Source organism: Physella acuta, unplaced genomic scaffold (assembly GCF_028476545.2).
Source record: "Physella acuta isolate Inbredline_101_S28 unplaced genomic scaffold, ASM2847654v3 ptg000079l, whole genome shotgun sequence".
NCBI classification, from domain to species: domain Eukaryota; kingdom Metazoa; phylum Mollusca; class Gastropoda; family Physidae; genus Physella; species Physella acuta.
The window spans coordinates 972566-989583 of record NW_026731599.1 but is presented as its reverse complement, the minus strand read 5'-3'; the positions used below and the strand labels follow the sequence as shown (position 1 = coordinate 989583).

Below are 17018 nucleotides of genomic sequence, written 5' to 3'. Positions count from 1 at the left end.
AGGTGTGTGATGTTACAGGTGTGTGATGTTACAGGTGTGTGGTGTTACAGGTGTGTGGTGCTACAGGTGTGTGATGTTACAGGTGTGTGGTGCTACAGGTGTGTGATGCTACAGGTGTGTGGTGCTACAGGTGTGTGATGTTACAGGTGTGTGATGCTACAGGTGTGTGGTGTTACAGGTGTGTGATGTTACAGGTTTGTGGTGCTACAGGTGTGTGATGCTACAGGTGTGTGATGTTACAGGTGTGTGATGTTACAGGTGTGTGGTGTTACAGGTGTGTGATGTTACAGGTGTGTGGTGCTACAGGTGTGTGATGCTACAGGTGTGTGGTGCTACAGGTGTGTGATGCTACAGGTGTGTGGTGCTACAGGTGTGTGGTGCTACAGGTGTGTGGTGCTACAGGTGTGTGGTGCTACAGGTGTGTGGTGCTACAGGTGTGTGGTGTTACAGGTGTGTGGTGCTATAGGTGTGTGGTGCTATAGGTGTGGTGTTAAAGGTGTGTGGTGTTACATGTGTGTGATGCATAAGCAAGCTGTGTGACTCATGTGACTGGTGGCATGACGTCATACAGGTTCGCCCTACCTGCATGTGGGTGTGCCACTGGGCTGGGGACTGTCAGGTGGGGTGGTAGGGGGGTAGATACAGCTAGGGTCTCTGGGAACGATCCGGTCCTTCAACAGGTAAGTCACCATCTCGCCCTTCCCCTTGACGGGAACCTTGCCGCGACATTCAAAGGTGAAGACGTTTTTGAGCACAGCAAACACTTCCTCTGTCACCTGCAGTAAAGTGGACGGTAGTAACGACCTATGTAAGACTGACTGCAGTCTAGATGACCTATGTGACCTTAAGTACAGATAACCTATGTGACCTTCAGTCAAGATGACCTATGTGACCTTCAGTCTAGATAACCTATGTGACCTTCAGTACCGATGACCTATGTGACTGACCTGCACACGTCCTGAGAGCCCAGTGCTCTCCATGCGACTGGCGACATTGACGGTGTTGCCCCAGATGTCGTACTGCGGCTTGCGGGCCCCGATGACACCCGCCACCACTGGGCCCACATTCACACCTGGGGATATAGGAAACACATAGACTCACACCTGGGGATATAGGAAACACATGTACTTACACCTGGGGATATAGGAAACACATGTACTCACACCTGGGGATATAGGAAACACATGTACTCACACCTGGGGATATAGGAAACACATGTACTCACACCTGGGGATATAGGAAACACATGTACTCACACCTGGGGATATAGGAAACACATGTACTCACACCTGGGGATATAGGAAACACATGTACTCACACCTGGGGATATAGGAAACACATGTACTCACACCTGGGGATATAGGAAACACATGTACTCACACCTGGGGATATAGGAAACACATGTACTCACACCTGGGGATATAGGAAACACATGTACTCACACCTGGTGATATAGGAAACACATGTACTCACACCTGGGGATATAGGAAACACATGTACTCACACCTGGGGATATAGGAAACACATGTACTCACACCTGGGGATATAGGAAACACATGTACTCACACCTGGGGATATAGGAAACACATGTACTCACACCTGGGGATATAGGAAACACATGTACTCACACCTGGGGATATAGGAAACACATGTACTCACACTTGGGGATATAGGAAACACATGTACTCACACCTGGGGATATAGGAAACACATGTACTCACACCTGGGGATATAGGAAACACATATACTCACACCTGGGGATATAGGAAACACATGTACTCACACCTGGGGATATAGGAAACACATGTACTCACACCTGGGGATATAGGAAACACATGTACTCACACTTGGGGATATAGGAAACACATGTACTCACACCTGGGGATATAGGAAACACATATACGTGTGTACCTGGGGAGAAGAGTTGCCGTCTGCGGTGACATAGGTAACACATATACATCTGTACATGACACAATGACGACACAACACTAACATGTACTCACCAACACACAGATGTACTCACAAACACATGTGACATACTTAGGTCTTCTTTTTTTAATAGTTTAATTTTATTAATATTTAAATGACCTTGAGCTATCTTTTGTTTAAGAAATTTTTCACCAGACTCATGTGATAGTATTCACAACTGTGTTCGTGTTACTCGTGTTTTGGTTCCATCCCCCAAAGGTCCTTCACATTGCTGTCAACATCCCATAATTTTAGAGTAGTACTAGACTACCCGTCATCCGTTGGATAACTGTGGGTTTCGGGGGTCATCCATAAAAAAACATCACGTCTGTCAGAGGCGTAGCGACCCTTCCCGCTGCCCGGGGACAAACTTTTCGATTTGAACCCCCCCCCCCCCGCAAGATTTTGATTTGCACCCCCCCTTAAACTTTCGATGTGCGCCCCCACCCTCAAGATTTCGATTTGCACCCCCCCTCATACTTTCGATTTGCACCCCCCTCAACCTTTCAATTTATTTTTCCAACCTATTTTAGCGCCCCCTAAGGTCAGCGCCAGGGGACATATGTCCCCCCCCCCCCTCGCTACGCTACTGCAGTGTCACTTATCGTCACACAAAAAACAGACCCCACATTCAAAAGGATGTTTTTTTATCTTTTAAAAATACTGAAAACACCGATTTCAGACTATCCCTTCATATACTGACGTCACAGGTGACCTCCTCAACTCTACTTCACCTGCCCAGTGTCCCGTCAAGTCTCAGACAACATGTTTTTATCGTTAAAAAAAACGATTCCTGCCGAGCATGGTTCTGACCACAATATCCCTTAATATGCTTAGGGGTCATCCATAAATGACGTCACACTCGTAGGGGGGAGGGGGGGTCCGTAATTTTGTGACGATGTGTGATGAGGGGGAGGGGGGGTTCAGATGTTGCGACGTCACATTTTTGCACTATAAGAAAGCAATGTTAGAAAACGAATTTTAGACGTTATTTCGCGTTTTAGATAACTGTTTTAATAAATTGTAATAGTTTAGACAAGACTTTGGAAAAATATCGATGTTTTAAAAAAATTCAACTGCAATTTTGAGGGGGGGGGGGGGTTGTAGGTTGAGGTGTGACGTCATTTTAGGGGGGGGTCTGACTTTTTGTGACGACGTGTGACGGAGGGGAGGGGGGGAGGTAAAAATCGTCCAAAAAAGCGTGACGTCATTTATGGATGACCCCTTAGGACAAAGAAACAGATTAACTCTACTTCACCTGCCCTGTATCCCGCCAAGTTCAGATAGGCAACTTTATCATTCACATCCAAAAAATAAAATAAAAATTGAAAAAATAAATTATCATTGACGTATTGGTCTAGAACCTGTGCCACCCGCATGAGAGCCGATTAAACTAACAACTTAGCTATTTAACTCGTGACGGCACATATGAATTTTTCTACTATACTTTAATACTTTGAGTCTCCTTATGCAACTTGACTTACTTGCATAGATCTAGATCTAAGTCTAGTAGTAGTAACTTTCAAATTAAATTTTATCTTAAATTAGCCAAACAAAGATTTATATAAAATAAAGAAGGTCTGAAATTATCTAGATCTAGATAGAATTATCTAGATCTAGATTCTACGACTCGTTTGCTTAAGTCTCGTTTTTTTTTTGGATTGTATTTATAACTAATAAATCTTTGATTTGACCTAGATTCTAGATCTATAAATAACTTTCTTGGACAGATTGTAGATCTAGAGAAATTTATCGTAAAACTAAATGAAAAAGACAGTTGAAAATTGCTATAAGTGTTGGTACGTAATAAATACAGCAAACGGACGTATTGTTAAACTTAAAGCCGACAGAAAATTAGCTTTACAACGCGTTAAACATTGGAATGGGAACACAATCTTCTTCGATAGGCCGCCATTATTGATGTAAAAAAAATTAACACATCATGTGACGTCACTGTTTCCGTCGAGTGTAGTGGTTTTTCTAATCTTTTAAAAAAAATATGGTTAATCTACCTATGAATAAATCAATACATTAATTAACGTCTTTAAATAAATTTGTGATTAACAGTCTGTTTGCAATAAAAATTATTCTCTACCTACATACTATTTTACAGCTCTCCAGAGAGTAGAACTATTCACTATACTAGATCAGACAAACAAAAAAACAAACAAAAAAATAAATAATCAAACATGTAAACAAAGTTGAGTTTTAGTAGTATATAGATAGATAGATAAAAAGGAGGAATTTTCCAAACACGAGACGCGCACAAGACACCCATACAGAACCATGGCTCATAGCATCCATGTTGTGTTAGGCCGTAATTTACTTATGTTTCAATAGTACTCAGTATTTAATTTTTCACAGTTAGATATTTTACCCAGTGTTAATTGTAGAAAGAAGTGTTTGTGATTTCCATGAAATTGTAAGTTGGGTTATAAAATATTGTATAGTTTTTGCATTGTATTTTATTATTTAGACTTGTTTGCTTTTTAGAAGGTTTTAGATTGATTAAAAGTTCTATTAGTTTCAAAAGGTCTTTGTATTTGTATTAACCCTATACATTAGATTTCGAGTATACGAAGAGTTTTTTTGTTTCTAGTAATCTTTTATAGTTTCGTATAGTTCATCAGTCTGGAACCATCCCAAAGGAATACGGGTGTTGCGTAATATTTATCAGTTGTAGAGTTACGTAACACACACAACACGCAAATGTACTCACCAACACACAGATGTACTCACCAACACACAACACACCGATGTACTCACCAACTCTCAGTTCGAAATTGTTGTAAGAGTTCTCGTTGATGTTTTTCAGTTTTTCCTTCATGGCCATCACAAAATCCACGACCATAGTCAGATAGAAGGTCACGGATTCTTCTCGCACCTGCTCACAGAAAGGTCAACTCAGATTTATCTGCACGGGTCACCGCATAGGCCTACCACGTGACAGGTATATTACATAATCTTTCGCATGCCATATAGATTACGTCACATCTAGATCACGTCACATTTAGATCTCGTCACATCTAGATCACGTCACATCTAGATCACGTTACATCGAGATCACGTCACATATAGATCACGTCACATCTAGATCACGTCACATCTAGATCACGTCACATATAGATTACGTCACATATAGATCACGTCACATATAGATCACGTCACATCTAGATCACGTTACATCGAGATCACGTCACATATAGATCACGTCACATCTAGATCACGTCACATATAGATCACGTCACATATAGATCACGTCACATCTAGATCACGTCACATATAGACCACGTCACATATAGATCACGTTACATCGAGATCACGTCACATATAGATCACGTCACATATAGATCTCGTCACATCTAGATCACGTCACATATAGATCACGTCACATCTAGATCACGTCACATACAGATCTCGTCACATCTAGATCACGTCACATATAGATTACGTCACATATAGATTACGTCACATATAGATCACGTCACATATAGATCACGTCACATCTAGATCACGTTACATCGAGATCACGTCACATATAGATCACGTCACATATAGATCACGTCACATCTAGATCACGTCACATATAGATTACGTCACATATAGATCACGTCACATATAGATCACGTCACATCTAGATCACGTCACATACAGATCTCGTCACATCTAGATCACGTCACATATAGATTACGTCACATATAGATCACGTCACATATAGATCACGTCACATACAGATCTCGTCACATCTAGGTCACGTTACATCGAGATCACGTCACATATAGATCACGTCACATCTAAATCACGTCACATATAGATTACGTCACATATAGATCACGTCACATATAGATCACGTCACGTATATTTCACGTCACATCTAGATCACGTTACATCGAGATCACGTCACATATAGATCACGTAACATAATTTTAAGGATGTGTCACCTTGACCAGGTGTGTGGGTATAATGACTCACCTTGACCAGGTGTGTGGGTTTAAGTCCAGTGGCCGCCATATAGCAACTGCCGATAGTTTTTATTTTCTCAACTCCGTAGAAGTATGGGCTATCTAGTAGCTGCGGATAGACAAGAGGTCAGTTGAACACAGTGGTCAGTTGAACACAGTGGTCAGTTGAACACAGTGGTCAGTTGAACACAGTGGTCAGTTGAACACAGTGGTCAGTTGAACACACAGACAGTGGTCAGTTGAACACACAAACAGTGGTCAATTGAACATACAGAGAGTGGTCAGTTGAACACACAGACAGTGGTCAGTTGAACACACAGACAGTGGTCAATTGAACACACAAACAGTGGTCAATTGAACATACAGAGAGTGGTCAGTTGAACACACAGACAGTGGTCAGTTGAACACACAGACAGTGGTCAATTGAACACACAGTGGTCAGTTGAACACACAGACAGTCGACAGTTGAACACACAGACAGTGGTCAGTTGAACACAGTGGTCAATTGAACACACAGACAGTGGTATGTTGAACACACAGACATTGGTCAGTTGAACACACAGACAGTGGTCAGTTGAACACACAGACAGTGGTCAGTTGAACACACAGTGGTCAGTTGAACACACAGACAATTGTCAGTTGAACAGACAGTGGTCAGTTGAACACACAGACAGTGATTAATTGAACACACAGAGAGTGGTCAGTTGAACTCACAGAGAGTGGTCAGTTGAACACACAGTGGTCAATTGAACACACAGACAGTGATCAATGTAACACACAGACAGTTGTCAGTTGAACACACAGTGGTCAGTTGAATACACAGACAGTGGTCAGTTGAACACACAGTGGTCAATTGAACACACAGACAGTGATCAATGTAACACACAGACAATTGTCAGTTGAACACACAGTGGTCAATTGAACACACAGAGAGTGGTCAGTTGAACACAGAGAGTGGTCAATTGAACACACATCCAGTGTTCAGTACGCCTACAAGAGCTCCATTGGCCTGTACCTCGTCAAAGTCTGCGATGATTTCATTGAGCACCCTCAGACACTCGACCCCCTGGTTGTTGGCCGCCAGCTCCACGTAGAAGTTGGAGAAGTTGGGGATGGAGGCGAAGAACACGCCCACTTTGTTGTACTGTTGGCTGTACAGCTCCTGCAGACGGCAACCCAATGACGTCACGAACACACACATGGGACAGTCGCAAACTTTACAATCGGATGTTAACAACCGTTCAGTCACTAGGTTGTTAAACATTAACGGGTTAACGGGGGGGGGGGGGGGGGGGCTGACAAAGCAGCAGCACTGGGCCCCAATTTTCAACTCGCACACCTTCATCTGTCTAAGGATAAAGTGAAGTACTACCTGCATCAGTCTAAGGGTAAAGTGAAGTACTACCTTCATCTGTCTAAGGATAAAGTGAAGAACTACCTTCATCTGTCTAAGGATAAAGTGAAGTACTACCTTCATCTGTCTAAGAATAAAGTGAAGTACTACCTTCATCTGTCTAAGAATAAAGTGAAGTACTACCTTCATCTGTCTAAGAATAAAGTGAAGTACTACCTTCATCTGTCTAAGGATAAAGTGAAGTACTACCTTCATCTGTCTAAGAATAAAGTGAAGTACTACCTGCATTAGTCTAAGAATAAAGTGAAGTACTACCTTCATCTGTCTAAGGATAAAGTGAAGTACTACCTGCATCAGTCTAAGGATAAAGTGAAGTACTACCTGCATCAGTCTAAGGATAAAGTGAAGTACTACCTGCATCAGTCTAAGGATAACGTGAAGTACTACCTGCATCAGTCTAAGGATAAAGTGAAGTACTACCTGCATCAGTCTAAGGATAAAGTGAAGTACTACCTGCATCAGTCTAAGGATAAAGTGAAGTACTACCTGCATCAGTCTAAGGATAAAGTGAAGTACTACCTGCATCAGTCTAAGGATAAAGTGAAGTACTACCTGCATCAGTCTAAGGATAAAGTGAAGTACTACCTGCATCAGTCTAAGGATAAAGTGAAGTACTACCTGCATCAGTCTAAGAATAAAGTGAAGTATTACCTTCATCTGTCTAAGGATAAAGTGAAGTACTACCTGCATCAGTCTAAGGATAAAGTGAAGTACTACCTGCATTAGTCTAAGAATAAAGTGAAGTACTACCTTCATCTGTCTAAGGATTAAGTGAAGTACTACCTGCATCAGTCTAAGGATAAAGTGAAGTACTACCTGCATCAGTCTAAGGATAAAGTGAAGTACTACCTGCATCAGTCTAAGGATAAAGTGAAGTACTACCTGCATCAGTCTAAGGATAAAGTGAAGTACTACCTGCATCAGTCTAAGGATAAAGTGAAGTACTACCTGCATCAGTCTAAGGATAAAGTGAAGTACTACCTGCATCAGTCTAAGGATAAAGTGAAGTACTACCTGCATCAGTCTAAGGATAAAGTGAAGTACTACCTGCATCAGTCTAAGGATAAAGTGAAGTACTACCTGCATCAGTCTAAGGATAAAGTGAAGTACTACCTGCATCAGTCTAAGGATAAAGTGAAGTACTACCTGCATCAGTCTAAGGATAAAGTGAAGTACTACCTGCATCAGACTTACCATTTGACATCACTTACCCTAAGACATGACTTACCATATGAAATGACTTACCAAATGACATGACTTACCATATGAAATGACTTACCAAACTACATGACTTTACCAAATGACATGACTTACCAAATGACATGACTTACCAAATGACATGACTTACCATCTGACATGACTTACCAAATGACATGACTTACCAAATGACATGAGTTACCATATGACAAGGCTTACCAAATAACATGACGTACCATATGACATGACTTACCAAATGACATGACTTACCAAATGACATGACTTACCAAATGACATGACGTACCAAATGACATGACTTACCAAATGACATGACTTACCAAATGACATAACTTACCATATGAAATGACTTACCAAATGACATGACTTTACCAAATGACATGACTTACCAAATGACATGACTTACCATCTGACATGACTTACCAAATGACATGACTTACCAAATGACATGACGTACCAAATGACATGACTTACCAAATGACATGACTTACCATATGAAATGACTTACCAAATGACATGACTTTACCAAATGACATGACTTTCCAAATGACATGACTTACCATCTGACATGACTTACCAAATGACATGACTTACCAAATGACATGACGTACCAAATGACATGACTTACCAAATGACATGACTTACCATATGAAATGACTTACCAAATGACATGACTTACCAAATGACATAACTTACCAAATGACATGACGTACCAAATGACATGACTTACCAAATGACATGACTTACCAAGTGACATTACTTACCATCTGACATGACTTACCAAATGACATGACTTACCAAATGACATGACTTACCAAATGACATGACTTACCAAATGACATGACTTACTAAGTGACATTACTTACCATCTGACATGACTTACCAAATGACATGACTTACCAAATGACATGAGTTACCATATGACATGGCTTACCAAATAACATGACGTACCAAATGACATGACTTACCAAATGACATGACTTACCAAATGACATGACTTACCAAATGACATGCCTTACCAAATGACATGACTTACCAAATGACATGACTTACCAAATGACATGACTTACCATATGACTTGTAGTCTGCAGTTGCAGGAAGTGGTTAGCAACATGTTCAGGCAATAAATTGCACAATATTCTGGAGTTCTGTCTTTGCAATTCTTGCATTCCACACTTTTCTTCTGCTGCCTAAAGGAGGGTATTAAATGGATCAGTAGGTTAGTAGGTCTAAGGATATATATAAATATATATATATATATATATATATATATATATATATATATATATATATATATATATATATATATATATATATATATATATATATATATATATATGCTCCATTTGCATGTGTGTTTTAAAGAGTTGCGAATGATACTATATTTGGCCTAGTAATAGTATGGATGCATTTCAATCTTGAATCTACCAAATTACACTACCTAATTACAATGCCTAATTATATTACCTTATTACAATGCCTAATTACCATACCACCAAATACTACAAACGTGTTAGGTTCATGTGCTGGGACTATTTCATACGTTAAGTACAAGGGGAAAATTGATGAAGTCCAACTGCTAGGGAAGGCGTGGTCACTGGCCAACCCACTGACCTACAAACTATTGTGGTCACTGGCCCACACACTATTGTGGTCACTGGCCAACCCACTGACCTACACACTATTGTGGTCACTGGCCAACCCACTGACCTACACACTATTGTGGTCACTGACCAACCCACTGGCTCACAAACTAGTGTGGTCACTGGCCCACACACTAGTGGGGGGGGGGGCTGGTAAGGCTGCAGTCAGGGCCCCCATTTTTAGGGGCCCCAAAATCTACGTTTTTTTAATTGTTGGATTTCACTATAAAAACTAAAGTTTTAATGTTTGCATCAGAAGCTTTAATTTTTCTACAAAATATCTTACACGTGCATACACTTAATTATAAATACCAACTGCTATCAGCTCATACCCAGATATTGTTTATATAAAACCGACCGTCCCTAAAATAACATAGTCCGGACCCGCACTCGCTTATAACATAAAATAATGTGATTTTAGTGTTAAAAAACAAACAGCAGCCAAATTGTGATAAATAATCAACCCATCTTCTTTAAAATCTTTTTATTTTTAATTTGTTAAAATAACAAGCCATTTTATTTACAAAACAAATGCTACAAAATATGAGTTGTTCCTCATAAAAATCTTCAAAACGCCCCGGTCTAATTAAGACTTTATATTGTCTATGAACAAACAAGGGCTGCTGAGTAGGCATAACGGCCTCCGTCTGTTGGTTCAGAATGTGCGAATAGAAGCAGGAAATAAAAAGTGTTATTAATAATATTTAGCATGCCTTTAGATGCAATACCATCAACGGACGATATCAAGGCAGGTTAGTGATACACATAGTACCGCTTGTTAATGACGATTACGTGACATGTACTGTAATCAACAACAGATGATATCCACGTTTTAGTGATATCAATAGTCCTACAGATAACAAGACCAAGAATGTCACGTCCAAACGGAGAGCACAGCCCATAGAAAACTCGCAAATGAAAATGTGTTGACAAGACACGTCAGCCAGCTTGAGAGAGGGGCTGGGAATGATGGTAGAGGGAAATATCTTTCAGACTGATGCTGCACAATACAAATGACACATGTCATCACATGACACATATAAACATCTCAGTAAATGTCTTCGCATCCGGCCCCCTCAGCCTACAGACATAATAAGGCACGCTAAACAAGGCATGCGTACAACAGAGGTTACTGGATTAGTCCAAGACGCTGGCTATGTGGTCTCTGTGGTGTGATGTGGTCAGTTGTGTAGTGTGCTGGTGGTGTGTTGTATGGTTGTAGTGTAGTTGTGGTGTGGTGTGTGGTTGTAGTGTGGTGTGTAGTTATAGTGTGGTGTGTGGTGTGGTCAGGGGTAAGGGACATTGATGGAAGGATGCATCAACTTACCAAGGTGTACTGGAAGAAAGAATGAAACAAAAAATTCTGACAATCAGCAGAAAGCCTACAGTCAATCAGATTCATGTCACAACACACATGACACAATCGTTGTGTCACACTTGCTAATGTTAACCAGGCGCCTCCGTATTGATGTCATCATGCTACTATGTCATCATTCATTATGTCACCATCGCCATGTCACCATCATTATGTCATACTACCATCTTTATGTTATGTCACCATCACCATGTCATCATGTAACCATCATGTCACCATCATCATGTCACCATCATCATATAACCATGTCACCATCATCATGTCATCATGTCACCATCATCATGTCACCATCATCATGTCACCATCCTCATGTCACCATCTGCACGTCACCATGTCACCATCCTCATGTCACCATCCTTATGTCACCATCATCATGTCACCATCACCATGTCACCATCCTCATGTCACCATCTGCACGTCACCATGTCACCATCCTCATGTCACCATCCTTATGTCACCATCATCATGTCACCATGTCACCATCCTCATGTCACCATCTGCACGTCACCATGTCACCATCCTCATGTCACCATCCTCATGTCACCATGTCACCATCCTCATGTCACCATCCTCATGTCACCATGTCACCATCCTCATGTCACCATGTCACCATCCTCATGTCACCATGTCACCATCCTCATGTCACCATCTGCACGTCAGCATGTGAGCACTGACCTGAGTTTTCCACAGATAGTCTAGCCGGAGTGTCCACTCTTGCTCCCTGGTCTGTAAGGTGAAGCCCAGCAGGAAGATGACGAAAGCGAGGATCCCAGTTACGTCAGCGGGCACAAGGGAGCTGCAAGAGACACGACATCCTGACGTCAGGTTGTAATGGATGCCTCGTCAAGCTACTGGTCAGTGGTAGTCAGCTGATCTCATTGGTCAGCAGTGGTCAGCTGATCTCATAGGCCAGTAGTGGTCAGCTGATCTCATTGGCCAGTAGTGGTCAGCTGATCTCATTGGCCAGTAGTGGTCAGCTGATTTCATTGGTCAGTAGTGGTCAGCTGATCTCATTGGTCAGTAGTGGTCAGCTGATCTCATTGGCCAGTAGTGGTCAGCTGATCTCATTGGCCAGTAGTGGTCAGCTGATCTCATTGACCAGTAGTGGTCAGCTGATCTCATTGGCCAGTTGTGGTCAGCTGATCTCATTGATCAGTAGTGGTCAGCTGATCTCATTGGCCAGTAGTGGTCAGCTGATCTCATTGGTCAGTAGTGGTCAGCTGATCTCATTGCTCAACAGTGGTCAGTAGTGGTCAGCTGATCTCATTGCTCAACAGTGGTCAGCTGATCTCATTGGCCAGTAGTGGTCAGCTGATCTCACCTGACATCCTGATCAAACTTCTGGAACAGTGACTTGTGGGTGATCTCCATGACGACGATGTGCCCCGCGGCAATGAGGATCATGACGGCCATCTTGATGAGCGGGTTGACCTTGATGAAGAGGGAGAGGAGGAAGAAGCAGAGGATGCCTGAGATGACGATGTAGTTGGGGTCGCTACAGGTCAGGTGCTGGTCCTGGTTCATCAGGCTCAGACCTTCAAGGAAGTCCAGGCCGTGCCCGCCGCTACAACACAGCTGAAACACACGACACACGGGCTCTTACAGGACACACGGACACTTACAGGACATACGGACACTTACACGACATACGGGCACTTACACGACACACTGGCTCTTACATGACACACTGGCTCTTACACGACACACGGACACTTACACGACACACGGACACTTTCAGGACACACAGACACTTACACGACCCCCCCCCCTGGAGAAAAAAGTCTGGAAGAAACACTGCATACGACCTCCCCCTCACCCACCTACTCGCCACATTGAGTTGAACCATGACATATGGGATGACCCCCCCTCACCCACAATGAGTTAAACCATGACATATGGGATGACCCCCTCCTCACCCACAATGAGTAGAACCATGACATATGGGATGACCCCCATCACCCACAATGAGTTGAACCATGACATATGGGATGACCCCCCCCCCCCCTCACCCACACAACACAATGAGTTGAACCATGACATATGGGATGACCCCCTCCTCACCCACAATGAGTTGAACCATGACATATGGGATGACCCCCTCCTCACCCACAATGAGTTGAACCATGACATATGGGATGACCCCCCCCCCCCACCCACTCACCACATTGAGTTGAACCATGACATATGGGATGACCCCCCCCCCCTCACCCACTCACCACATTGAGTTGAACCATGACATATGGGATGACCCCCCCCCCTCACCCACTCACCACATTGAGTTGAACCATGACATATGGGATGACCCCCCCCCTCACCCACTCACCACATTGAGTTGAACCATGACATATGGGATGACCCCCCCCCCTCACCCACTCACCACATTGAGTTGAACCATGACATATGGGATGACCCCCCCCCCTCACCCACTCACCACATTGAGTTGAACCATGACATATGGGATGACCCCCCCCCTCACCCACTCACCACATTGAGTTGAACCATGACATATGGGATGACCCCCCCCCCCTCACCCACTCACCACATTGAGTTGAACCATGACATATGGGATGACCCCCCCCCCCTCACCCACTCACCACATTGAGTTGAACCATGACATATGGGATGACCCCCCCCCCCCCACCCACACAACACATTGAGTAGAACCATGACATATGGGATGACCCCCCCCCCCTCACCCACTCACCACATTGAGTTGAACCATGACATATGGGATGAGTACAGTCGTAAGTGACAAGAATAGCCGCAGTCTAGCCCACTTGGTGAAGTCAACGTCAGTACACTGTAGGGACATTCAGGTGATGTTTCAGGTGATGTTTAAGGTGGTGTTTCAGGTGATGTTTCATGTGATGTTTCAGATGATGTTTCAGATGATGTTTTAGGGGATGTTTCAAGTGATGTTTCAGGTGATGTTTTAGGGGATGTTTCAAGTGATGTTTCAGGTGGTTTCAGGTGATGTTTTATGGGATGTTTCAGGTGATGTTTCAGGTGTTTCGGTTGATATTACATGTGATGTTCGAGGTGATGTTTTAGGTGATGTTTTAGGTTATGTTACAGTTGATGTTTGAGATGATATTTGAGGTGATGTTTCAGGTGATGTTTCAGGTGATGTTTTAGGTGATGTTTGAGATGATGTTTCAGGTGATGTTTCAGGTGATGTTTTAGGTGATGTTTGAGATGATGTTTCAGGTGATGTTTCAGGTGATGTTTTACGTGATGTTTGAGGTAGTGTTTCAGGTGATGTTTCAGGTGATGTTTCAGGTGATGTTTTAAACGATGTTTTAAGTGATGTTTAAGGGGATTTTTAGGTGATGTTTTAGGTAATGTTCAGGTGATGTGTCAGGTGATGTTTGATGTGATGTTTCAGGTGATGTTTGAGATGATGTTTCAGGTGATGTTTAAGGTGATGTTTGATGTGATATTTCAGGTGATGTTTAAGGGGATGTTTCAGGTGATGGTTTAGGTGATGTCTGAGGTGATGTTTTAGGTGATGTTTGAGATGAGGACATGATGTTTATCTTCCTACCTTGAGCTTGAGGCTAAGAATAAAAATGAGGATAATCGAGGGCCAGGCAAACGCGATGATAAACAACATCAGTAGCAGGTAAGTCCTCGGCAGAATCACTACCTGCAACAGGCGAGTACAACAGTCAATGTGTCACTACCCGTCATCACATTCATCCATCTACCACATCCATCCATCCACCACATACAACCATCCACCACATACGAACATCCACCACATACAACCATCCACCACATGCAACCATCCACCACATACAACCATCCACCACATACAACCATCCACCACATACAACCATCCACCACATACAACCATCCACCACATACAACCATCCACCACATACAACCATCCACCACATACAACGATCCACCACATAGAACAGCCAAGAGTTACCTGTAGTGCCACCATCATGACCAGGATGACCAGACTACACACCAGACTGCAGCCAAACGTCAGATCTTCTGTTGCTTGGTACTGTGGATACAGGGGGGGGACAATCTCAGCCCATACAGGGAGACAATCATCTCACATAGCCCATACTGTGAGACAATCATCTCAGCCCATACAGGGAGACAATCATCTCAGCCCATACAGGGAGACAATCATCTCACATAGCCCATACTGTGAGACAATCATCTCACATAGCCCATACAGGGAGACAATCATCTTAGCCCATACAGGGAGACAATCATCTTAGCCCATACAGGGAGACAATCATCTCACATAGCCCATACAGGGAGACAATCATCTCAGCCCATACAGGGAGACAATCATCACACATAGCCCATACAGGGAGACAATCATCTTAGCCCATACAGGGAGACAATCATCACACATAGCCCATACAGGGAGACAATCATCTTAGCCCATACAGGGAGACAATCATCTCAGCCCATACAGGGAGACAATCATCTTAGCCCATACAGGGAGACAATCATCTCAGCCCATACAGGGAGACAATCATCACACATAGCCCATACAGGGAGACAATCATCTTAGCCCATACAGGGAGACAATCATCTTAGCCCATACAGGGAGACAATCATCTCAGCCCATACATTGAGACAATCATCTTAGCCCATACAGGGAGACAATCATCTCACATAGCCCATACTGTGAGACAATCATCTCAGCCCATACAGGGAGACAATCATCTCAGCCCATACAGGGAGACAATCATCTCACATAGCCCATACAGGGAGACAATCATCTCAGCCCATACAGGGAGACAATCATCTCAGCCCATACAGGGAGACAATCATCTCACATAGCCCATACAGGGAGACAATCATCTCAGCCCATACAGGGAGACAATCATCTCACATAGCCCATACAGGGAGACAATCATCTCAGCCCATACAGGGAGACAATCATCTCAGCCCATACAGGGAGACAATCATCTCAGCCCATACAGGGAGACAATCATCTCACATAGCCCATACAGGGAGACAATCATCTCACATAGCCCATACAGGGAGACAATCATCTCACATAGCCCATACAGGGAGACAATCATCACACATAGCCCATACAGGGAGACAATCATCTCACATAGCCCATACAGGGAGACAATCATCTCACATAGCCCATACAGGGAGACAATCATCTCACATAGCCCATACAGGGAGACAATCATCTTAGCCCATACAGGGAGACAATCATCACACATAGCCCATACAGGGAGACAATCATCTCAGCCCATACAGGGAGACAATCATCTTAGCTGTATGTATAACATCTCCATCCCACGAGATCTGCACCGATGACCTCTAACCTCCCCTGTGACCTCTAACCTCCCCTGTGACCTCTAACCTTCCCTCCCCTGTAACCTCTAACCTTCCCTGTGACCTCTAACCTTCCCTGTGACCTCTAACCTTCCCTGTGACCTCTAACCTCCCCT

The 17018-nt window shown here is 43.1% G+C and overlaps 1 protein-coding gene across 2 annotated transcripts in view; it reads right to left on the bottom strand.

Annotated features, from left to right (window-relative positions):
• The window catches only part of LOC131955204 (adenylate cyclase type 1), a 61436-nt gene that overhangs the window by 6059 nt on the left and 38359 nt on the right, over positions 1-17018 (bottom strand). For both annotated transcript variants that reach the window (XM_059319228.1, XM_059319236.1), the window contains exons 12-22: positions 15512-15592; positions 15122-15223; positions 14282-14377; positions 12899-13152; positions 12253-12373; positions 9630-9749; positions 6946-7092; positions 5941-6039; positions 4735-4852; positions 948-1072; positions 583-776 (exon numbers count right to left, since the gene is read on the bottom strand). In XM_059319228.1, coding sequence (XP_059175211.1) covers positions 583-776; positions 948-1072; positions 4735-4852; positions 5941-6039; positions 6946-7092; positions 9630-9749; positions 12253-12373; positions 12899-13152; positions 14282-14377; positions 15122-15223; positions 15512-15592 — 1457 coding nt within the window. The remainder of the gene's footprint in view (positions 1-582; positions 777-947; positions 1073-4734; positions 4853-5940; positions 6040-6945; positions 7093-9629; positions 9750-12252; positions 12374-12898; positions 13153-14281; positions 14378-15121; positions 15224-15511; positions 15593-17018) is intronic.